The following is a 24,969-nucleotide window of genomic DNA, read 5'->3' as shown; positions in this document are numbered from 1 at the left end:
GACTGGGAGCATTTCCTGCCGACACGCTGCTTATATAGAGGAAGGCGGACATGATTGAGGACAGCATGCAGATGTTAAAGGGGGAAGGATGCGCGTGAAAGAGGTCGCTAAAGGCACGCCCCCAGTATGTATATAGCGCCTGTATGTGCATTGTGCAAAACAACATCGGTTTGGCTAAGGACCCCCAAAAATGGCACCTACGAAGAGACACGCTTGCGAAGCACAGTTTAAATCGCAAGCTATCAGTTACACGGAGGAACATGGGACTCGAGCAGTCGCGAGAGAATTCGAGATCAACGAATCCATGTTTCGCAAGTGGAGGAAGCAGGAAAACGAGCTTCGCCAAGTCAAGAAGACGAAGCTGAGTTTCCGCGGAAACAAGGCGAGGTGGCCTGAGTTGGAAGACCAACTCGAGCAATGGATTAATGAGCAAAGAACAGCTGGGAGAAGCGACTCTACAGTCACCATTCGACTGAGTGCAATAACTCGGAGCTTGCCATCATTCCAGGAGGCTTGACGAAGGAACTCCAACCGCTGGACATCCGTGTAAACAGGGCGTTCAAAATGAAGTTGCGAGCGGCGTGGGAGCCATGGCTGACAGATGTCTGCGCCCAATAATACGGTGCGCCTTATGTATGTGTTAAATACGGAAATAGACCCCGTAACTGAGACTGCACCTTTTAATACGGTGCGCCTTATGGTCGGGAAAATACGGTACACTGCATGACAAAGCTGTTTTTTTTTTCAGAGTCTACGATGTAAACACAAGTCCCGTGGCCGATTTTTTTTTCTTCCAATGAGTCCCTTTGATTGGCCCACGTAGGTTTGGTGTGCAGTCATGTGTGTGCCTTGTGCCATTTGTTTGGTGAACTGGAGTCAAAATGTTGGATTGGTGCAAACAGCCATCACCCGACGCGGAAGTGCAAGGCCATCCATCAATCAATTTTTCATACCACTTATCCTCACTACGGTCACGGGCGTGCTGAAACCTATCCCAGCTGACTCTGGGCGGGAGGCGGGGTACACCCTGAACTGGTCACCAGCCAATCGCAGGGCACATTTAAACAAACAACCATTCGCCCTCTCATTCACACCTACAGACACAAAAGTCTTAAATGAACCTACTATGGTGTTTTTGGGACGTGGGAGGAAACTGGAGTACCCAGAGAAAACCCACGCAGGCACGGGTAGAACATGCAAACTCAAAACAGGCGAGGCTGGATTTGAACCCAGGTCCTCAGAACTGTGAGGCAGATGAGCTAAACAGTCTTTCACCGTGCCGCCTGAAGTGGAAGTCAAAGTCTAAAAATAAATTGCGCACGCAATAATTGATAAAGTAGCGAGCCGCGTGTAGATCATTGCAACGGAGTAAAAGTTCAAATTCTTCTTAACATAAGTACTCAAGTAAAAGTAAAAAGTATGATGCATTCAAACTACTCTGAAAAGTACAATTCATGCAAAATGTTCGTGTAGTAAATGTAGCACGTTCCTACCCACCTCTGCTATTAAACGTTAAAAACAAAAAAAAGCTGAGTTGAATCGCTGAACATAACGGGCGGCATACTGCAGTGATGGCTGGAAGAACTATGCCTTTGTCTTTAAAAAGTAAAAACCTTTGATGGAATTTCCACCTCAAAAAGTACCAGCACCCAACTATTGAATACACAAATCCTCTTTATCATATGATTCCATCAGATGGCATTAAAATAGTGCTGTAGGCGTGTGAAGCAGCCAAGAAGACAGAGAGACTCGCGTTTGCTTGCAAGCAGAGAGTTTTGTTTTTTCGTAACTTCTTTTTTGTTGGCGTCGCCTACGGCCCACAGTCGCTGTGTTCATTGCTTGACCAATAAATGTGAGCTAAACGGACTAACGTCTCGTCATGTATCTTCAGAAGATACACTCATATAGCATACTGGCAATAGTAATAGTACTATCTCTACATGACCGAATGGATAAACGCGAGACTACGTACTGTATACCCAATGCAACAGGACATTTGAACAACTGTAACTTCGGAACTGTTTTCCCAAAGTACAAACATAGATACTGTAAAAAGGATTTTGCCCCCAAAAAAAGAAATCGGACTTTTTTTACCACATCATAGAAAATCGCAAGTAGGCGGGGTTTTCTGCTGATGAAGGGGAGTTACCTTCTGGGAAAAAAACATCTGCGCATGGGTGAATTCGCGATTGCGGAATGGCAAATGTGCAGGGATCGACGAATCACATTTTCATATTGGAAAAATTATTTTAAATGTTCTGTATTTTTTAATTAAAAATTGGTAAATTTGACCCTAACATAAGAGAAGGGCTACACTGTGTGTGCGTGTGTGTTTGTGTGTGTGATGGACATACGGCAGGATTCCTCATCAGACGCGTCCTCGCAGTCATCGTCGCCGTCACACTCGGGGTTGACTTTGTCTACACAGCGTCCGTTTCTGCAGCGGAAGCTGGAGTCGGGACATGTCGTCATGGCGACCGCTGCAGGACATCACAAGCATGTGTTAGCGGTGTGACGTGATGACCAAATGTTTCATTCTAATGCTTAGTTTTGACACCAATGTCTCATCTTGACACAAATGTCCTGTTTTGACCTGAATGTCTCGTTTCCACACAAATTTCTCATTTGTACACCAATGTCTCCTTTTGATTTCAAATTCTCATTCTGAAATAAATGTCTCGTTTTGCCACAAATGTCTTCTGTTGACATCATGACGTAAAAAAAATCCTCATTTATACGCCAATGTCTCATTTTAACAGATTTATCTCATTTTGACAGACAAGAATGTCTTGTTTTTACAGAAATTTCTCATTTTGACAGAAATGTCTCAATTTGACACGAATGTCTGGTTTTGACAGAATTGTCTTATTTTCTTAAACTCTGTGGAAAAGTTTTTAATTTATTTTTTTTAAATGAATGAAAAAGTATTCATGAGACACAAAGCGGTATCCTTCGCACATTTTTCGCATTTGAACTCATCGGACCCGTCGGCGCAGTCGTCTTTGCCGTTGCACACCATTGTCCACAAGACGCAGCGACCGTTCCTGCAGCGGAATACATTGGGAGCGCAGGTGCCTGCCAAAGGAGACAGATGAAGTCAAATTTCAAACACAGTGCAAAGTCCAGTAAAAAAAAAAAAAACGACAACGTGAGCATAGTCCATGTCTCCCAATACTTCCCCTAATCATTATTATAATTTTACATACACATTCATTCATCTTCCGTTCCGCTTATCCTCACTAGGGTCGTGGGCGTGCTGGAGCCTATCCCAGCTATCTCCGGGCAAGAGGCGGGGTACACCCTGAACTGGTCGCCAGCCAATCGCAGGGCACATAGAAACAAACACTCATTCAAACTCCCATTCACACCTACAGGCAATTTAGAGTCTTTAATGAACCTATCGTGCATGCTTTTGGGTTGTGGGAGGAAACCGGAGTACCCGGAGAAAACCCACGCAGGCACGAGGAGAACATGCAAACTCCACAAAGGCGGGGCCGGGATTTGAACCCCAGTCCTCAGAACTGTGAGGTAGAAGTGCTAACCAGTCATCCACCGTGCCACCTTTACATACACATTGTAACTGTTTTTTAATACAATATCTACAAAAGACCGAGCCCAGTTGTACATTTTAAAAATCAAATGTGGTGCACAAATGTTTGCCCACGTTTGAAATACAATAAAATTACCCACTTTTTGAGAAACCAAATGGCGAGGGACCAGGAAGGTGCTGGCATAGTGGTACTGTCACAAAGTGGTCAGTCATAGGTTTTGCTAGAACTAATAGTGGATGTGTAGTGCAGTGGTTCTCTCTCTCACTCTCGCTCTATCTCTCTCCATATATGTGTGTGTGTATATATATATGTGTATATATATATATATATATATATATATATATATACACACACACACACACACACACACACACACACACACTCTGCAGCTGTGTGTTGACTCTTATCGGAGGGGAAAGACGCTGCTGTTTAATCCTAGAAAAGTATGAGGGAGTGCAAACGGGCCTCTTCATATCCCAAGCTCAATATTGTAGCAGAGGCCCAAGAAGAGTGAGGTATGTCCTGTTCTACGGTGATAAAACATTAATATATGACAGTTCAGGGTGTCCAACGCCTCTCGCCCAAAGAAAGCTGGGATAGGCTACGGCACACCCGCGACCCTCGTGAGGAGAAGCGGTACGGAAATTAATGAAGAAATATGGGTAAATGTTCATCAAAAACGAGACTGAGGTTTTATTCCTAAAAAGTATATTAAATATTATTGTAAGTTACTGTAAGATTATGCACAGTTTCAACATTAGCACTGCGCTTAAATATATGAGGGGGGAAAAAACGGCAAATTATTTAATTATAATGTATTGCAGATGAGAAGGCTCATTCGTAGAAGAGGTATAAAAAAAATGAAAACAAATAAAATGTATGTAAATGTCTATAAACTATTTTATTTGATAACAAAATAATCCACTGGCATTTTTAAATGTGATTATTTAAACAAAAACTCACCGCAGTCGTCCTCGTCGCTGGCATCTCCGCAGTCATCCACACTGTCACAGCGCACACGGGAGTCCACGCACAAGTCATTGGTGCAACGGAACCTTCCCGGGCACGCTGCTCCACAACACAAAACAACACAACGCAAACTATCAGTCGCAAATCGTGGAAATATGATCTGGTCGAGGTGCACAGAACGTTAAATAAACAAATGCCTCCTTTTTACAGCAATGCCGCATATAACAAATTAATACGATGTAAATATATTTTAGAGGTGAAGGACCATTAAAATGTATAATTTTGACATGTTCTTGTTTTGACACCAGTTTCGTTTTGACACAAATGTGTCATCATACAAATTAATATAATGTAAATATGACATTTTAGAGGTGTGCAGAAGTTTAAATAAACATCTCGTTTTGACATGAACGTCCATCAATCCATTTTCTTTACTGGTTATCCTCACTAGGGTCACAGGAGAACATGCAAACTCCACACAGGCAGTGCCGGGATTTGAACCCCGGTCCCCAGAACTGTGAGGCAGATGTGCTAACCAGTCGGTCACCGTGCCAACTGACATGAATGTCTTGTTATATAAATCAATAAAATGTGAATATGATATGTTAGAGACACATCATTCAAAATACAGATGTCTCATTTTGACACCAATGTCTCCTTATATACATCTATATAATGTAAACATGATGTGTAAGAGCTGGTGAGCACATCTGCCTCGCAGTTCTGAGGACCCGGCTTCAAATCCGGCCTCAGCTGTGTTGAGTTTCCATGTCCCCATGGTGCGTGATTGACTGGCGACCAGTTCAGGGTGTACCCCGCCTCCCGCCCAGAGTCCGCTGGGATAGGCTCCAGCATGCCCGCGACCCTCGTGAGGATAAGCGGTGTGGAAAATGGATGCATGTATGTATATCATAAGTAAGAGGTGCACGGACCACCCAATAAACAACTTTCTCGTTTTTACCCGAATGCCTTATTTTGACAGAAATGTCTCATTTTGACAATGTCTTGTATAAATCCATCCATCCCTCCATTTTCTGTACCGCTTATCCTCACTAGGTTCGCGGGCATACTGGAGCCTATCCCAGCTATCTTCGGGCGAGAGGCGCTGAACTTGTCGGCAGCCAATCGCAAGGCACACATAGACAAATGTGCAGATGTGCTAACCAGTCGGCCACCGTGCCACCCTTGCATAAAGCAATATACAATCATGTAAATATGATATGTTAGAGGTACATTAGAAGTGCACGGACTATTAATGTGCGACATGGTCACACAACAGCACAACACAGACTGTGTGTGACTGGTGGTAAAAAGACTTTACAGTCACTCGGGGTGAAGGCCTCGTAGGCGGCGAAGAAACCCTGGTCCACATATGACCAGTCCGAGTTGAACTTGACAGTCATCCGGTTGCTCCTGCTGGCCACCGCTGTACTTCCCACTTTCGCACCGCACAGCCTGTGATGCAAATGTGATACCTTAGAAGTGCAATCATCATTAACTATCGTGTAAACATGCTACATTAGCAGTGCACGGAACATTAAATATGATGCAAATAAGGTACATTCGAGGCATGAGATGTAAATGTAGTACATTATAGGTGTATAGAACATTGACTATGACATAAATATGAGGATACCAGACTACAAAATAAGGGCCACATATGCATCTGGGTAGTTTTCTGTGCTCAGTGACTATGAACGCAGTGATATTAGATATTGGATCACTTGAAAATACATGAAAAAATATTGACCCTATTCTCAATATTTTCTCACTTTAATGTTTAAAATCATCAAAAAAATTAAATATCAGACAAAGATAACCCAAGTAAACATAAAATGCTGTTTTTAAATGGGGATTTTATTGATTAAGAAAAAAAATGTCAAAGCTGGCTTGCCCTGTGTGAAAAAGTCACTTGGGTTATATTTGTCTGATTTTTACATTTGTTTGATGATCTTAAACATTAGTGTGGGGAAATTATGCAAACAAAAAGAAAGAATTTGAGAAGGGGGCAAATACTTTTTCACGGCATTTTAGGTACTACGTTGGAATTGGGCCTGCAGTGTAAACCCAGACTAATGGCCATGTTCTCCCGTTCGTGTGTAAGTCTTTTTTTACGCGCCTGGCTTGCGCACATTCCAGCTATGCGCATTCTCCCGTCCAGATTTCTGGAACACCCGCTGTGCGAAACCTGCTCATTTGTGCGCAACCACCCATGAAGCTGGCTGTAATTCTTGGACCGTGGCATTTTCCTGAGACATGTGAAAGCCATAGAAATTGGAATGCCATCTGGAAAAAATAGCGCACTTTAAATGTGAAATTAACTTCCGGAGAGGTGGGTAGAGTAGCCTAATATTGTACTCAAGTAAGAGTACTGTTACTTTTGAATAATATAACTCAAGTTAAAGTAAAACAATTACTTGAGTAAGAGTAAGAAAGTACTCAGTAACTAATGAGTAAATTCGGATTTATTTCATTTTAAAATTATAATAATGAGTATGAACGTCAAATAAAATAAAAAATAACTAAATAAAAAATGAATGTCCAAATTCAGATATCGCTGAACAATATCACTTAATCTAAAACATAAATACAATTTTATAAAATATATATTTTTTTGTAAAATAACAAATTTAGGCAAATTCAGCTCCAAGAAATTAGTTTAGGAGGTGATTAGTGTGTGACACTTTACGGCCTGCAAAATTTGGGCTGATTTCTTCACAGTATTCTAATTTTTTGAATTCCTGATTTCGTGGGTTTTATGAGCTGGAAGCCCAAATTATGTAAAAATAAACAAATAAATACTTGCAATTGTTTAAATTGTGGCACCTGAATCTATAATCTATGAAAGGTAAACTTTTTGAATGGAATTATGGAAATAAATGAACTTTTCCATAATATAATTCTTTTTGGGAAAGGGTCTGTAATACTGTATGTCGATATGTAGACTAAAGAGAAAAGGTGCTTAAGTCTGTGGGAGAATGCGCGCACGGCCAAATTTGACAGATTTGACTTTTTCAAGGTAGCTCCACCCAGTGTGCATACTGTTGGCTCATTAGGCAGAGTGGGTCATCCAGTAACCGAAGGGTAGCTGGTTCGAATCCTGGCTCTGACTGTCTGCATGTCGAAGTGTCCTTGGGCAAGACACTGAACCCTAATTTGCTCCCAGTGGACCTGGTAGCGCCTTGCATGGCAGCAGTCGCCCATTGGTGTATTAATGTGTGTGAATGGGTGAATGTGAGGCTTCGTAAAGTGCATTGGATACTGTGGTAGTGTAGATAAAGCGCTATATAAATGCAGTCCATCTACAGTACCATTTACCATTTGTAGCTGGCACGAGGGTGCGTAAATGACAGATTTAACTTGGCGGGAGAATGCGTGCAGACAAGCGCCTTTTCTGACTTCTGCCCACAGGAGAATACGGCCCTGAGTGCACACTTCGGACTAAGAAAAGAAAAAGAACCTTCGGCCGTTGACTTCCACGTAATCTCGTGAACAATCATTGGAGTCATTTCCGATGTAGAACTTCCGGAACTTGACTTTGACCAACTTGCCTTTCGACACCTGAAAAAACACCAAGCAGCATTCCTACTTCAATTTTTGCAAACTAGCTATTCTCAGTTTGTAGCCATGTTGTTAGTGAAGGCAGTGCATGTCAGCGGGGATATGCTTTGAACAACGGAAGCCGCAAAAAAAAAAACCATCCCGACCAATAAAATCGAATGGATAAATCGCCCAGCCCTCTGATGGCGGCCTAATGGTAAAGAGTAGGTACTGGCCTGGATGTTCCACACGCACGCAGTCCTAGGAGGATAGCTAGACGGGAAGAACGGTGAAGAGAAGATGCCCACGTCACCGCTCAGAGGTCCTCCACAGTCTGCTGGCGGCAAAGAGGTCAGAGGTCACATCCCGAAGACATAATATTACTAATAAAAAACTGTCATAAGCGCACCTGGTGGCGCCAAAGGGACCTGCGAGAAGTTGGCTATGAAGCCTGGAAAGTTCTTTGCCTCGTTGGTGACTAGTGTCACCAACATAACGCTCCCTGACGACACGAAGGACAGAGAACGGTGAGGAATGCCGCAATGTCTGCAAACACAAGAGGTACACTTTGGTGGGGCTTTCAACAGAAGAGGTGGTTGGACAGGTAGAGAAGATATCAAGGTGGAAACATGGATGTAAAGACTGAAGTTGGAGATTGGGAAAATGGATGATGTGAATGCTGAAGTTGGAAAGATGCACATCATTAAAATGGATAGTGTTAAGATTGAAGTCAAAGATGGAAATGTAAAAGGCTGAATCATAAAAACGGAAATTGTGAAAATGGATCATGTGAAAACTGAAGTCATGAAGATTTGTTATAAAGATGTAGACCATGAAAATTGATTAGACAAAGGATGAAGTCATAAAGGTGGACGTTGTGAAAATGAATGATGTAAAGGTGAAGGGTGTAAACATTGTGATTGTGAAAATGGATCATGCAAAGATTGAAGTTGTACAGATGGAGATTGTGAAAATGGATTAAGTAGAGTCTGAAGGCGTAAAGACGGAGATCGTGAAAATTAATGATGTAAAGATTGAAGTCGTACAGATAATGGGTGTAAAGATTTGATCGTAAATTCTATGACGTAAAGAAGAAAGTTGTAAACATGGAGGGAGACTCACTCAGCAATGGCAGTCTGCTCAATGGGCGCTAGCGAATCGTAAATCTTGACAAAGTCGTGTTGGCAGTCGTCCTCCAGGATCAGCGTTTGGAAATCCAGTCGCACGCGGTAGGCAGCGTCTGCTCGCAGGCGCCACTCCAGGTAGACGTCGGACGGGTACGAAGAATCAGGGAAACCTGGCGACTGAATGACTCCGCCCTCTTGGACATGCACGTTAAAGGACTTCTTGACTGGAAACCAGCAGGTTGTTACCTTATTATTCACACCAAATATCATCTTAAAATGCAATAGCTTGACCAAAAACATCCTTTCCTTTTCTATAACGCTTGTCCTGATTAGTTGCATTACGGTGATCTGCAGCCTATGGCAGCTGACATTGTCCGAGAGGCTGGGTACACCCTGGACTGGTTGCCAGCCAATGTGAGGGCACATGCAGTTAGGGTTGGGCATCATTTGAATTTGAGCGGTTCCGGCTCCTCATTTCGATTCCGGCTCCAAACGATTCTCGGTTCCGATTCTTTTAGGGGGCTGGGTCAAAAACGTTTGCATGGTTTAAATGAAGGCTGTCCAAATTATGAACATCCATTTTATTAGCAGCCTGCAGCATTGAACTAAAATGAACATTTGACTCAGAGTTCTTTATAACCAGTATCAATATCAAACCTATGAAATAAAAGGCATGGGTGTGGAACTAACCCAAATGACTAACTGTAATATTCATTAATTATTGTTTCAGCTAAATGTTAAATATAGCATTGTTAAAATAGTCATTTGTGAATTTTTTATCACGTCAAATGGTTTATATGTGCAAGTTTCAACTTGACTTCCTGTTTTAAGCATGTAGCCTTTTATTTTGAAGGGTTTGCACGAAAAACTTTGAAAAAGGAAAACGAAAAAAAAATTGGGAATGCAACCATATGCTCTGTAAAACGTTGATTCCTTTACCTACCCAACGATGAGACACAAGCTTAGTGTTTGTGGTACCGTGAGATGACGTTTTTGTGACTTTTGTCCCAATTTATTCTGATGTAAAGTTCCTAGTTTGACCTTTGGTAAAGTTTCAGCTCAATATTAAACTTGTAATGTGACTGTTTCTACTTTCTTTCTAGTATGGTAAAGTAATTTATATTTTATTTTTGTGTCTGTCATCAGCTCTTGCATTGGTTTGAAGACTAAAATAAACACTAAAAACCATCAGTGCAAGAGTGCAACCCACCATTCAACTTGTATTTTATTGTTTCACTCACCCAATTGACTTGATTGATGTTCCGCGTGGTGTATGCTGAGGCTCGGAGCGGGAGGGAGGACGTCAGACATACACATCATGAAAGCCTCCTTTGCACCATATAATCTTAATCCAAGTGTTTCACTGAGATGACTGGTCATTTCTTTTAACATAGTTAAAATCCACTTTTTTTCGCCGCTGCCGTTGGGCACAAGCACATCTTAGTGCGCGTTGATTTTTCTTTTTTTTCTTCGTTGGTTTTCGTCACTTATTCTTCGGGGTCGGCGGACTGTACGCATCAAAACTGGGAACCGAAATGTTTTAATTTGAACGATTCCGGGAGAACCAGCCGAATTCCAATCGGTTCTCAATTCTCGATGCCCAACCCTACATACAGTTCACACAAACAACAGACTAGTCGCCAGTCAATGGCAGAACATGCAAAGACAAACTATGGACTATATACCAGCCAATGGCAGTGACAATAAAACAAAAGGAAAAAAAATCATTAAATCTTATTCTTACCCAATAAGGACGATGATGTCATCCGTGGATCGATGGCTACAGACAAAAACGACACAATTTTATCATCTCTGTCTCAGATGGTCCCCACGATGAATCTCTAGATTGACAATTGATTGTTGTGGGATTGGCGACCTCGGGCGACAACGCTGTCAATGTCGAGCGCATGCTGGGGTTTCAGCAGCACTCTGCCTTGCCGACTTTGTTGACTTCCTGCTGCCGTTTGCAGCGACTGGATGGCAGCGTCCACCGAGGCCAGCTGGGAGGCAGGGATGTCAAACTCGGAGTGGTAGTACGTCGTCACGGTATCACCGCCGTCATCACTGCAGTGGGGGGAAACATGACGTTTGACGTGACATTCGATACAGGAAAACATTTTGTCATTTACACAAGTCACGTGGCCCACCTGAAGGTTTCCACTGACGTGCGTCTGAAGTATTTGCCCAACACCGTGTTTGCGTTGTACATCACTCTTAGCTGCAATATTAAATGTTAGTGTTGTTGTTGTCAGTGCCACGGCTGACCTCCCATGATGTATTGGGGCCACACCGCCACTCACCTGTTGGCTGACGAGAGACGCCATCTTGGCGAACGGCCCGCTGCCAGGGTCCTCGTAGTCCGGCAGGAAGCGCTGGTTGGCGATGGCCATGGAGCCCACGTATACGCGTGTCACGGCCACATCGCGGTGCACTGGGCACATAATTGACAAAACATGCTAACAACACACCGAAGGGAGAAAAAAGGGTGTCCACTCACGGTGTAAGCGCCACACCAGCAGTCCGGTCAGCAGAGACAGCGCGGCGGCTGCTGCCACCAGGCCAACAACGATCCACAACTTCCTGCGACGCATTGGACTCTTCTCCAGCTTTTTGGCATCCGGGGTGGGCAGAAACTGAAGGGTGGCCTCCAGGTCCAGATCCTGAGGGCAGGGTGGGTGTTGCCATGGTGATCCAGTCAGATAAGATTGTCACTTTAAAGAAAATGCTTCAAATGTTTAGTAGGGCCTGACTGATTCATCAGACAGTGGTCTGATTTCACCGGCTATTAGCCCTTTTAAAATCATAATCGGTCGGAGTTTTGCCGATTCAACGCCAACATATTCTTACTTTGTCATGAAACAGTAAATGCTGTTCAGTGTTGGAGTCATCCAGAATAATGTATTTATGCCATTTGTCCACTAGAGCTCTTAATCCATTCAATCCAATAAGCATTTTTCCTGAGACAATGACCAACGACGTGGTTGGCCAGTTCTCACATGGCCGTGCTCGAACACAGCAAAGATTTACAACAGCAATGGTGGATTACCATGTTCCGTTTATGCTGCAGAAGCTCCTGAGCTTCATTTTGCTTTGACAACAAAATCTTCTGCTTCTTTTTCTACTTTTTTACTTCCTGTTAGTTGTAAAGTTAAACAAAACTAAAGGACAAAGTAAGTGGTAGTAGTAGTTCTGCCTGTAATTCGTATCTTTATTGTTGTAAGCATTAAGGGAGCAAAAATAAGTTATTTTATTTGTTATATATTAATCAGCCAGTTAATCAGCTATCATGTCAAACACTGAAATTAGCATTGGCTTACATTGCTCTTGCATCTGATGAATAGTAACCAATGACACTTTTCTGCACGCTGTCGACCTCCCACTGGGGTTTGATCCAATGCATTCACTGTCAGTGGCAGTTTCTGATATGGGCAGCCCCCCAGGGAGGCATTCTGTGGAGGGCGGCACCTCCTGTTGACGACCAGCCAGAGTTGCGCAGTGATGTTCGGTGCATGCGGCACATACAATACAGCAGTTGGCAATCGCACTCAACAGCGTCGCATAGGGCCCATCGACTTGGACGTTGTTTTTTGTCCAGGAGGCAAATCTACGCCAGCTTGCTCTTCAATGAAGCCAACAAGTTTTTTTTGTTTTGTTTTTTAATGTGAGTGGAAACCCCCACAAAAGCACAGGGACGACACACAAACTTTACAGAGGGGAGGCTAAAGACGATTTTCGAACCCAGACCCCAAAAGTGTGAGGCATTACGCCAACCACTAAATGACATCCTGGTTTAGTGTGCGTGCTGCCGAACCGGTTGTGCCGGCTGTGACGTCACTCCACTCACTTGTCTCGAGCTGAACCTTTGCCCCGCCTCCAACTGATCCATGACGTCACGCGGTGGTCTCTCTCTCTCTCTCTCTCTCTCTCTCTCTCTCTCGCTCTTTCTCTCTCTTTCACTTGACTCGAGCCCCGTGCGCGTCCTCCTCCATCAGGGTGACGAAAAGTGGGCGCGTGCGCGTGTGTACGAGCGGTGGAAAGAAAATACACACCGAGGACGTTTCAAAAGCTTCTGAGTGAAGAAGGTGAAAGTTGGTCTAATGTTCCAAGGCAAGGTGACACAAGGCACGGCCTCCGAAAAAAAAGTGTAAAAGCAGAAAAACATCAAAATATTGCTCTTTCCTGTCTATGAAACTGCTCCCCTCCAACAATGCATGGTGTCTCTTTCTCACCTGTGATGGGCGCGGCTTAGAGGACAAAGAGAGGGGGTGTGGCGTCGGCTTCATATCGTATCTTCTCATACTTTACTTGTTTGGCGGGATAAAAATGTGGAAATGGATAACAAACACCTGCTTATGATCATGCTGGAAGCATGTAAGTAAGCTATTGAAAAGAAATGGCAACATCCAAGTGACTGGATACACGTGTTTTTCTTATTTATTTTTTTGATTTTGAAAAACCAATAAAAGTTTAAAAAAAAAAAAAGGGACACAAGTTTGTTGTTATGTCGTTTATTTGTTTAAATAATATACATGTCTGTGCTTTAATCATTGTTTTAATCATTATTCATTATTATTAATTTGTTCACTGAACTCCCTCACCCCCTATTTTTGTCAACATGTTCATGCTTATGTTTGTTAAAATTAGCAACAGTTGTCACTAACGTTAGTCATTGTTGTTGTTGTGGCCCCCTTAGACGCTTCGACTGTTTTCTGTCTGAGGCGCAAATGTTACCGCACATTAGCGTCTGTCATTGCTAATGTTAGCTGGTGTTTGCACAGCCATCTTGGACACTTCGATTACTTCCTTTGTGAGGCGCAAATGTTAGCGCAAGTTAGCATTAGCAAAGAGTGAAGCACCAAAGTTAGCTATCATTGGCATGACCATCTTGAATGCGCCGGCTACTTAATATGTGACGCGCAAATGTTCACTAAGAATTTGCGCTAAAGTTAGTCATTGTTGTCCTGGCCTCCTTGGACACTTCATGTGTGAGGTGCAAAAGTTCGTGCAAACTCGCATTACTTAAGACTGATGCGACTTTGGGCTAATGTTAGCCTATTGTTGGCATGGCCACCCTAGACACTCCAGCTACATCCTGTGTGAGGTACAAATTAGCATCAGTCGCCGCTAACGTTAGCCATCATTGGCGCAGCCGTCTTTAATGCTCCTGCTAATTCCTGTGAGAGGCTCAATTGCACAGGAAGTAGCGAGGTGACAAACTCTCACCACAGTTTGTGTCAACATGTTCTTGCTGAAATTATCATCAATGGTGCTAACATTAGCATGGTTTACTTTTTATTTGCGGGTCAGAAGAAGAAGTCCAGTGAACAAGAGTGCGTAGAGATCAAATACCTACAACGGTATCCATGCATAGTAGTGACGTCTCTCAGCATTCCGGCCCAGGAACATTCCTGAATTATGCCATGTCTCGGTGGTTGAATGGAAACAAAAATCATAAGAAAGTCGTCATGCAAAATAAGAAAAGACATTTTCCCCCTTAGTGTTTTTTTTTCTACGCTACGCTGGCTAAAGTTGAAGTCTTACGAGGCTCATGCACGGACCAGGTGGCGACTTTTTTTTTTTTTTTTTTTTTGAGGGAGGTTGGGGGTTGATTGAAAGTTGCAGGTGAACGTTTATGATACAAAATATGTTGCAATTTGTGCTTGGTCACACGCTCAAATACGTTCGCTTCTGAGTGGCCCAAGAGGAAATTGAGGAATGTCAAAGTGGCCACGTGCACAAGCAGCACTTATATTTAAGCTAGCAGGCGGTCAAGTTTGGGCTCAGGTTTCTTCCACCACAACAATAAATGTGATTTAACATTTGTATCATGAATTATTATTCTGAAACGTGTCAATTATTTTGAAAAATCTGATTACACTGCAACTGGCTGATGACCAGTGCATTGTTTGTCTATATGTGCCCTGACAGGCGGCCGACTGGTTAGCACATATGCCTCACAGTTTTGAGGACCGGGGTTCAAATCCCGGCCCGGCCTGTGTGGAGCTTGCATGTTCTCCCCGTGCCTACGTGGGTTTTCTCCGGGTACTCTGGTTTCCTCCCACAACCCAAAAACATGCATGGTAGGTTGATTGAAGACTCTAAATTGCCCGTAGGTGTGAATGTGTGCGCGAATGGTTGATGTTTATAGCTGCCTTGCGATTGGCTAGCGACCAGTTCAAGGTGTACCCTGCCTCTCGCCCGAACATAGCTGGGATAGGCTCCAGCACGCCCGCGACCCTTGTGAGGATAAAGCGGACACTGACTAGCGACCAGTCCATTGTTTGTCTGTATGTTCTCTGACATTGGCTGGGGTCCAGTCCATATACCTCTCTAATGATGTGAAAATTAGACTTAAAAACAATGTCTGCAGAACCCCCACCAAATAGACTCAGTAGTAATTTTGGGCTTTTTTTTCTGATTATATTTTTGATTTTCAGACAGATTTTGGCTTGCCCACATCAGGGGGGGTAGGACGAGGACATTTTGTTATTAAACTAGCACGTGTTCTGCTGAATAAATGTTGCCTATATTGAAAGTCGACGTTTTTTTTTTTAGACAATAACGAGTGAAAATAGGTTAAATACATTTGAATAGACTTGTTTTGTTAAAGTCGAACCCAAGTCATTTACATGATATGTTTCGAAATACATTAAATATGCTTGAAGGTAAGTGCTAAAACAGAACAATTTACCACTGAATTGTTGAGCTATAGATTAAAACTCTTTTTCACCATCTCAGTTGGCCGGATTTTTGGGGGGGGTCTAAAAACTAGCCCCGTGACGACAGCAGCCTGGGGCGTATACTTTTTGGTATGAGCCCCCGCGCCCCGTCCCCACACAATATCTAACGAGGGCCGTCTATGCCTATTCACTGGAATTGCGACATTACCTAGTAATTATAGCTTGGCGTATTTCTAGCGCAACGACATCATGCAGTTAGCCATCAACCTCTGCCTCCAACCCGAAAAATGCCTCTTCCCTGAAATGTTTTGTGTTATTTGGGCTAGTGTCTCTGTTGTGGTGACTCACGCGCAGCTCACCCAGTGAGCTGAGGGCGAGTTGGACGGCTCCATTGCGAAGTGGCCTGGTACTATCGTGCAGGGTGGTACGTACTGGCCAATAGTGGGCTCGTAGACCGGCGTTAGCTTCGCCCAATACTCCACAGCCTTGCTCCATGCACCGCGCATAGATCTACACAACAGACATTTAAGGTAAAGTTAACTGTTTATTAAGTTCGCTAGCCCGTCAGCTAACAAGCTAATTAGATAGATAAATAGAATTCTCTCCAACAGTGTCAATGTATAAAATCTGACGAAATACTGCCACTTTATAGTATAATAGATTCCTTTGTCCACACCGGCCGGCTAAGCAGTGAATTTGGGGTCGATTTTGGCGATGAAAAAGGGACGTTGCCAGGGCAATTAGTAATTAGTTATTTACTGATTGCTCTAAAATTATCAAAATGATTACCAGTTTCATTTTCTTGAGCATTGTGATATATATGCCATCTGGAAGCGACAGTTCCTTGAACATTGGCTGATGTCCAGTCCATTGTTTGTCTATGGGTGCCCTGACATTGACTGGCAACCAGTCCAGATTGTACACCGCCCTTTCGTCCAAAGTCAGGTGAGATACATCCTGGACAATCTCAGGGCACATACAGAAAAACAATGGACTGGTCACCAGCCAATGTCAGGTCGCAAATAGACAACCAATGGACTGGTCGCTAGTCAATGTCTGGGAACATATAGACAAACAAGCATTGCCATTCCCATTCCCACCTCTGGACAATTTCTGTGTCTTCAGTGAAGCAAACATACTAAAAATTTTTCAGAATGTGGGAGGGAAAATGTGCACGCAAGGATGGGAACAACGTGGAAACTACACAGGAAGGCTGGAACCGAGATTCAAACCCCCTGTGTGAGGCAGACGTGCTAACCAGTAGGCCACCATGCTGCTAACAAATCAACAATCTAACCAAAATGCAATGCTTGACATGTTTAATCAGTTGTAGTGCTTTTGTTTGTTTTCTTTTGTTAAATGTAATCACGTTAGAAGAATAAGATGCTTATTATTGTGCAATAGAAGAAAGGTGACCTGTCAATTTTTGCTTCGTCGACTAGTTTTGTTTATGTCAAACACGCAACACACAAACATTTCATCCTATTGTTGATTAATGACGATTACTTCCTGCTTTGCGTATTTGGATGTCCACTTTCATCATCGACTGAGGACAAAGCTGGGAAGTGTTTATATGTCTTCTACCCACAATTCCTTGGCCAGCTGCAGACTGTCAGCGGTGACGGGAAGGCAGGCAAGGGGGTGCAGGGCGGTTTCGGTCAGGCCCTGGCAGAGGTTACAAGGAGGAGATCTTGACGGCATCAGGGGTGTAGGCAGTGGCGCGCGTGTTGCGCAGGATGCCCCCCGGGATGGCAGCCGGCAAGGGTGGCAGGCTCTCGTCGGGCGTGTTGGCAGGCGGTGTGGGGATGCTTATGATGGCAGCACTGAAGTCTTGCTCACCACAGTTAAGCTTGAGGTTGATCTGAGCGTTGAGGCTGGAACGACTGAGACACAAACGGACATGTCAGCAACACAACAGCAACAACAAATTATTTGTGAATGCTGAAGAGGTGACTTTGTATTGCTGTAGAGATCATTGAAATGTTGAAATGTAGAATGTGAGACGAAGTTGGAATGGTGTGAAGCAGTCGAGAATTGTGAAAGGAGCAGGTAAATATGTGAAATATGTAAATTTGGGAATGCTATTGTGAAATTGAGCAAAGTACAATGTAAAAAATGTGGAGAATGATTTGGGGGAGAGAGAATAAGATGTGTGAATGCTCTTCAGTATTCACACAAAAGAAACAATGTGATTTGTTGTTGTTTTATGGGGTGCGTCTTATGGTTTACGTCTGTGGTGGGCAAGGTATGCCCTTTCCGTGCATCATGTCCAGCTCCTGCACGCTACCACGGCTCACTGACACGGTGGAGTTGGCCAGCCGCATGGCCGCTCGCCTCCGGACGCGGCGGGGACAGCAGCCCGTGGAGTGGTTTAGCGCCCCCTGCTGGCTGGACAGGGAGGTGCTGCGGCTGGTCCGGAAGCCCACCGACTCTGTGATGCACAGTTCACTGTAGTTGAGTTCGTCCGTGAACTCGTGGTTCTGTGGAGGGAAAATGTGGGCTGATTGGAACTGCAGAGCTACTCCCACCACATGCCGCTAACACAGGAGTGCCTGGCTTACCGCTCCTGTCCTGTGACTCCTGTCCTAGCCCAACTTGTCCTATTTACTATTCATTACATCACATCCTTACGGGGTGAAGAACTGCCTGGATCACTGCTCTCATCCTGTCTTGTCCTGCCTTGTCATGTCCTTCCCATCTTGTCCTTGCTATTTGTCAAACCCCTTCCTCACAGGGTGTCGCACTACCTGGCGTGCGGCTCCTGTTCCGTCCTGTCGTATTTGCTACCCTGTTCTACTACTGTCATTGTCCTATGCTGTTGTCTTTTTTCAAGCCTTTGCAAATGCTGCAACCAGGGGCTAACTTCGTAAGCTTAGATGGCTAAAGGCCTCATGTTAGTACCATAACACTACAAGCTAAGAACAGCAGATAATTATTTGACAGATAATACAAGCACATTGTACAACCAGAGTACCCGGAGGAAACCCACGCAGGCACAGAGAGAACATGCAAACTCCGCACAGGCAAAGCCGGATATGAATCTCTTGTGCTGCCTATTATTATTATTATTATTATTATTATTATTATTGTCACATACAGTGATAATGGCAATGACTATAGCATATTCTACTGACCGTGGTCTTCTCTAAACAGTGAAGAAGGTGATGATGTTGATGTTCGAATGCCGACTTGTTCCTTACGCAGAGAGCGCCGCTGTCACTGTCCCGGTCCTGGACACACACACGCACACGTATAATCAGAAATTCTACAGTGTGACAAGCTGCATTGTGGTGTTGTAAATGTACTTATTGGTTCAAACTGACATCAAAGATCATCAATCAAAAAAAATATTTTTTTACACAATATCCGACAAACACAAGTTATGGTTGTTTGTTGTGTGTTTTAATGACGTGTATGTGTGAGTATGTATCTCACCCCAAGAGCTCGATCTTCTTTGTATTGCAGGAAGGCGTTAGTAGTTCCTTTCTTTGACATGCGGATTCGGGCCAAGCGCACTTTCTGTGAGATAAATTTGTTTTTAACATTGCGTTAAGTTCTTTTGCAAATGCTGTGTAGTTACAGACATGTAGTAAAACAGACATGTAGTGTGTTATAAGTACCATAGTCAGTTTCAGTAGTGTATTAGTAGTAGTGCAGCTAGTTAGTGTAGTTAGAGCAGTGGACTGAGTAGTTAGACTAGTGTATTGAGAGAACTGTAGTTAGGGTAGTGTAGAAAAAGTAGTGTAATGAGTGTAGTGTAGTTAGAGTACTATAGTTTGAGAGATTTATAGGTAGAGTTAGCTAAGTGAAAAGTAGTTAGTGCAGTGTGGTTAGATGACTTTTGTTAAAGTAGTGTAGTGATGTAGTGAGATTAGCGTACTTGATGTAGTGTAGTGAGATTAGTATACTTTGAGTAGTGTGGTTAGAGAAGTGAAGTTAGAGTCATATAATGAGAGGTGTGTAGTTTAAGTTAGAGTAGTGTAGTTACAGTAAAATAGTTACAGTAGTGTAGTTAGCGCAGTGGGATTCGAGGAGGGTAGTGAGAGAGTGTATTTAGAGTAGTGTAGTTGGAGAAGTGTAGTAAAAATAGTATAGTGAGAGTAGTTTGGTAAGCGTATTTAACAAGAGTATGCAGTTTGTGTAGTTTAAGTAGTGTCGTGACAGGAGTGTAGTTAAAGTGGTGTAGTTCAGAGTTGTGTCGTTAGGGTAGTGTAGTCAGGGTAGTGTAGTTAGAGTAGTACATTCGAGTATGTAGTTGGTTTCGTATAAGTGGTGAAGTTACGTCAAGTTTGAACTTTTCTTAAATGTAATGAATACGAAGATGTGATTGTGTTGACTTTGCTGTTGACGATATCATGGTTTCCTGGTGCGCCGACCTGCTGCGCTCGCATCTTGTCTGCGCGCTGGTTTTGGTGGTAGATTCGACTGAAGTTGGACACAATGACGGGCACGGGGAGGGCGATGACCAGCACGCCGCTCAGCGAGCAGATGGAGCCGAAAATCTTCCCGGCGATGGTGTTCGGAACCATGTCGCCGTACCTGCGTCCACAATGTTTAAATCAGGAGCTGTGGCTTCAACGGTGTCAATGTCATATCAGATGATGTCACCTTCATACCATGTGATGTCATCAACATGTCAACATCCCGTCGCATGTCATCCTCATGTCACATGATGTTAGCCTCATGTCACATCAATTCTTCAGTCACATGATGTCATCCACCTGTCACATGCCATCCTCATTCCACCTGATGTCATTCCCATTTCACATGATGTCATCCTCATGTAACATGATGTCACTTGAAAAGGTTAGACTCAGGCTGAGTCTAGGTCGAGTACTTTGGGTGGGCGCTGAGCCCATGACCTAATTTTGTAAAGTATCCTTCAGAAATTTAATCGAACTTTTTAAACCTTGAAAAAGACCATTTGGTGGATGACCCAAAATAGGGCTAGCCTCGCCACTAATAGATAATAATAATAATAATAATACTATACTACTACTACTACTAATAATAATAATAAGTATAATAATAATAATTATTATTATATGACTACCTATTTATTCAATACATTATAAAAGTATGGTTTATTGTCAGAAAAGCACAGCCATTTTTTTCACAGTATGAATACAATATTTCATCTCAGAGGAAAGGAATATTAAAAACATTTTGGCTAGTCTCTAGCTCTAGACATCCAACCATTTTCCGCTTATCCTTACAAGGGCCGCGGGAGTGCTGGAGCCTATCCCAGCTATCCTCTATTAAAGAATAAATACTTTTTTATAAGGTCACCTTTTATATATATATATATATATATATATATATATATATATATATATATATATATATATACACACACACACACACACACACACACTAACACAGACACACACACACACAACACACACAGCTACCCGTGATTTTTATTTTGGCCAGTCCAGGAATCTGTGACCTACTTTTTGTTACTACTATGCTGTTGCATTTTGAGCCAATAGATGGCAGTGTGAGCTAAATAATGCAGTTCTGAACCACGAAAGTGATGGAAGGAAACACTACTGTTTGGAAGAAGGAATGATTAAATGAAAGTGAACTGTAATGACAAATTTGAAATCTATAAATATATCTTTGGTCATTTTCACTCAAACAATGACCATTTTTATCCTGTTTTGTATTTTTACTATAACATTGATTTTCAGTGTAAATTATACATTGAGGTGCGTCAAATTTGAATTATTTTCTTTCTTTCCATTAGTCTAAAAAGTAAAAAAAATAAAAACACATGAACACGGCATATAATACTTCACGGAAACATTTCATATCACATCAGATTCACTGGGCAATAACATTTTGCTATTCAATTAGCTAGCGATAGCTACAAGTGCGGCGGCACGGAGCAAACTGGTAAGAGCGTCTGCCTCACAGTTCTGAGGACCGGGGTTCAATCCCCAGCCCCGCTTGTGTGGAGTTTGCATGTTCTCCCCGTGCCTGCGTGGGTTTTCTCCAGGCACTCCGGTTTTCCTCCCACATCCCAAAAACATGCATGGTAGGTTAAATTCCCCGTAGGTGTGAATGTGAGTGTGAATGGTTGTTTGTTTATATGTGCCCTGCGATTGGCTGGCAACGAGTTCAGGGTGTACCCCGCCTCCTGCCCAATGATAGCTGGGATATGCTCCAGGACGCCCGTGACCCTAGTGAGGAGAATCGGCTCAGGAAATGGATGGATGGAAGCTCCATGTGCCTAATTAGCTTATTAGCTAATAGCTACACAGTACGTACCATTATAATCCCCTGCTAAGTCAGTGCCGACACATAACATACAGTAATGCAAGAGGTATTGAAGCATCACTGTGTGGTCAACTGTCATTTCATATATTGTGTCAGGGTTGTAAATCAAGCATTACCTGGTCATTAGCGTTAACGTTAACACAGCTGGAAATGTGTGTAACAGTTCTGACCATAGATATGAAGACTATACTGTAGCAGCCTGGCTAACCGACGTGCCTATGTGGCGGCCATGTTGGGAAACTCGATGTTCCCTTCAAAGGCAATGAACGCATGGAAATTGACATTAAGTCATAACTTGCTCATTTCTCAACAGAATTTCACGAGGTTTACTTTTTTGTCAATGTCAAAGCGTGTGCCATCACCACACTATTCTAAGAACATAATAAATAAATAAATAAATAAATACAATTAATTTGAGGGTGAATTCATAGTGTGGGCTAAGGCAAGTTTTAGGTGGACTTCATCCTAGCCAAAATAGAGCTGGCCTCGCCACTGGTTAAACTCATAGTTACACTTTTGAACACGCATAAAAGAACATTGACTTTTGAACAGTTTCATCTTTATAATTTTGGACTTATGTTCTGGAACATTCACTCATCTGAGTTGTCAGATGAAGCGATATTGTCTGAAGTCTGAACATTTGTCATTAGGGGAACATGGTATGGTATGGTGTTTTTCCACATGCAAACATTTTTATTATGAATTTTCAGTTTCATCATGCTTTATCAATTAAGAATTTTTGAAGAACAAATATGTGGGTAATTCCAAAACCTAGAGTGTTCACTTTTTTTAGCAGGGCTCCTATTGATGTTGTCATTCAAAATTAACAAAATTTATTAAAATGCAATCAAATGTAATTAGTTATATTACTTTGAGGAAGGAATTGAAATAGTTACACTACGATTACATACAACAGAGTAACTTGTTATTTTAACCAACTACATTTCCAAAGTAATCCTCCAAACACTGATGATCGGTCAGGAGGATATGCTTAGTCATTTAACCTGTATGTTTATGCGTGTCTGTGGGTGGGCGGGCTTGATTTTGATTCATGTAAATGACTTTGAGTTGCATTTTATGCATGAAAAGTGCTATGCATATGAAGTTTGATTGATTGATCCTCATGTCACGTCATCGTCATGTCACATGATGTTATCTGATTTCACCTAATGTCATCCTCCTGTCACATGATGTCATCCTCATGTCACATGATGTCATCCTCATGTCATCCACATGTGGCAAACACACGCACACAAAATGAGAGGTGAGGGTGGCGGTTGGTCAGATGTCAGGAGAAATAAAGGTTACACAAGAGTGGGAGGTCCCAAAAGGGCCGGGTCATCCCGGTTCTAGTGTTTAAATATTTCATGATGGGATTATGTCATCCCGCACTCAACACGGAGGGAAACATCTGAGAAGGGAAAGTTCTAGAAGAGCGGCAAAAACACTGAAAAAAAAGATGTCAGAGGGTCGCCACGACAACCGTCAGACCAACCGACACATGAACCTGACAGGCATCCTTCTAGTACACAAGGAGTACTGCAAGGAAACAACGGGAGGAGACAAGGAAAGGGGGAAATGACAACATGAAGAGAGAAGGACATTGAGATAACGAGGAGAGAAGGAAATGAAGATATGAGACAAGGACTAAAAGGAAATGAGGATCTGAGAAGAGAAGGACGGAGAAGGAAAGGAGGATAGAAGGAGAGGGGGAAATGGGAAAATGAGGAGACAATGGGAGAAGGAAAATAGGACATGAGAAGACAATGAAGGAGAAGGAATGAGGAGACAAGAGGGGAGGAAAAGACAACATGAGGAGGGAATGAAATTGAGATAATGAGGGGAGAAGGAAACGAAAATATGAGACAAGGAGAAAAGGAAATGATGACATGAGAAAAAAGGATAGAAGAGGAAACAAGGACATGAGGGGAGAAGGAAATTGAGATAACGAGGGGAGAAAGAAATGACAATATGAGACGAACAAAAGGAAATGAGGACATAAGAAGGCAAGGATACAAAAGGAAATGAGAAAATGAAATGAGAATATAAGGAGACAAGGACAGCAGAACATGAAGACATGAGAAAGAAAATGACATGAAGGGAATGAGGACAAGAGGAAAAAAGGACAATGAAATGATGACATCAGGGAAAAAAAGGATGGAAAATGAGGAAACATGGAAAAGTAAATGAGGACATGTGAAGAGCCCTCTCTTTTTTCTCTTTTTCAAATTGTGATATGAGGGGAGAAGGACATGAGAACATGAGGAAACAAGGACAGAGGGAAATGAAGACATGAGGGGAAAGGGATGAGAAAGAAATGAGAACATGAGGAGAATAGGAAATTGAGATAATGGGGGAAAAGGAAGGGAGCGAAAATGACTAATGGAAATAAGGAGACAAGGAAATGAGAATATGACGAGACAAGGAGGGAAGGATGAGGAAGAAATGGGGACATGAGGAGAGAAGTAAATAGAGATAATGAGATAAGTAATTTAGGAAATATGAGACAAGGACAAAAGGAAACAGACAAGACGACAAGGACAGAGAATGAAATAAGGAGACAAGGACAGAAGGAAATGAGAACATGAGGAGAAAAGGAAGGAAGGATGCAAATAGGTTTAATGGGCCTGAAAGTAAACAGACTGATTCCAGATCAGACATGTATACTACTATATGTATACTACTAAATACTACTACTGATAATAATAATTAAAAGAAAATTCCATTAATCGTGAATTGACCAATCAGATGGTCGGCTTGATGCTAATCAGCAAATCGTGATTCAGCACAGACAACCAATGCTAATGGAGTTATTGTTCA

General features: G+C 42.7%; 2 protein-coding genes across 8 annotated transcripts in view; both read right to left on the bottom strand.

The window, feature by feature from the left end:
* LOC133406703 (suppressor of tumorigenicity 14 protein-like) overlaps positions 1-17,498 on the bottom strand; it is a 34,598-nt gene extending 17,100 nt beyond the window's left edge. For 2 of the 7 annotated variants that reach the window (XM_061684535.1, XM_061684526.1), the window contains exons 1-15: positions 14,541-17,495; positions 12,505-12,655; positions 11,685-11,847; positions 11,488-11,618; positions 11,335-11,405; positions 11,064-11,251; positions 10,932-10,967; positions 9,183-9,411; positions 8,470-8,606; positions 8,297-8,397; positions 7,981-8,081; positions 5,842-5,975; positions 4,515-4,619; positions 2,959-3,075; positions 2,355-2,480 (exon numbers count right to left, since the gene is read on the bottom strand). In XM_061684535.1, coding sequence (XP_061540519.1) covers positions 2,355-2,480; positions 2,959-3,075; positions 4,515-4,619; positions 5,842-5,975; positions 7,981-8,081; positions 8,297-8,397; positions 8,470-8,606; positions 9,183-9,411; positions 10,932-10,967; positions 11,064-11,251; positions 11,335-11,405; positions 11,488-11,618; positions 11,685-11,847; positions 12,505-12,655; positions 14,541-14,593 — 1,843 coding nt within the window. In that variant the 5' untranslated portion in view covers positions 14,594-17,495. Of the gene's footprint in view, positions 1-2,354; positions 2,481-2,958; positions 3,076-4,514; positions 4,620-5,841; positions 5,976-7,980; positions 8,082-8,296; positions 8,398-8,469; positions 8,607-9,182; positions 9,412-10,931; positions 10,968-11,063; positions 11,252-11,334; positions 11,406-11,487; positions 11,619-11,684; positions 11,848-12,504; positions 12,656-13,031; positions 13,416-14,540 lie in introns of those variants that run through there. The other 5 variants (XM_061684558.1, XM_061684542.1, XM_061684550.1 and 2 more) reach the window with 5 other exon arrangements.
* A 44-nt stretch (positions 17,499-17,542) lies between these two features.
* kcnd1 (potassium voltage-gated channel, Shal-related subfamily, member 1) overlaps positions 17,543-24,969 on the bottom strand; it is a 40,185-nt gene continuing 32,758 nt past the window's right edge. Inside the window, exons 5-9 of the mRNA XM_061684591.1 lie at positions 20,244-20,406; positions 19,303-19,386; positions 19,002-19,097; positions 18,097-18,347; positions 17,543-17,750 (exon numbers count right to left, since the gene is read on the bottom strand). Of these exons, the coding sequence (XP_061540575.1) occupies positions 17,543-17,750; positions 18,097-18,347; positions 19,002-19,097; positions 19,303-19,386; positions 20,244-20,406 (802 nt within the window). The remainder of the gene's footprint in view (positions 17,751-18,096; positions 18,348-19,001; positions 19,098-19,302; positions 19,387-20,243; positions 20,407-24,969) is intronic.

The sequence above is a fragment of the Phycodurus eques genome, chromosome 1, assembly GCF_024500275.1.
Source record: "Phycodurus eques isolate BA_2022a chromosome 1, UOR_Pequ_1.1, whole genome shotgun sequence".
Lineage (NCBI taxonomy): Eukaryota > Metazoa > Chordata > Actinopteri > Syngnathiformes > Syngnathidae > Phycodurus > Phycodurus eques.
Note: the sequence above shows the minus strand (reverse complement) of the source record. Positions and strands in the feature narration are given on the sequence as shown.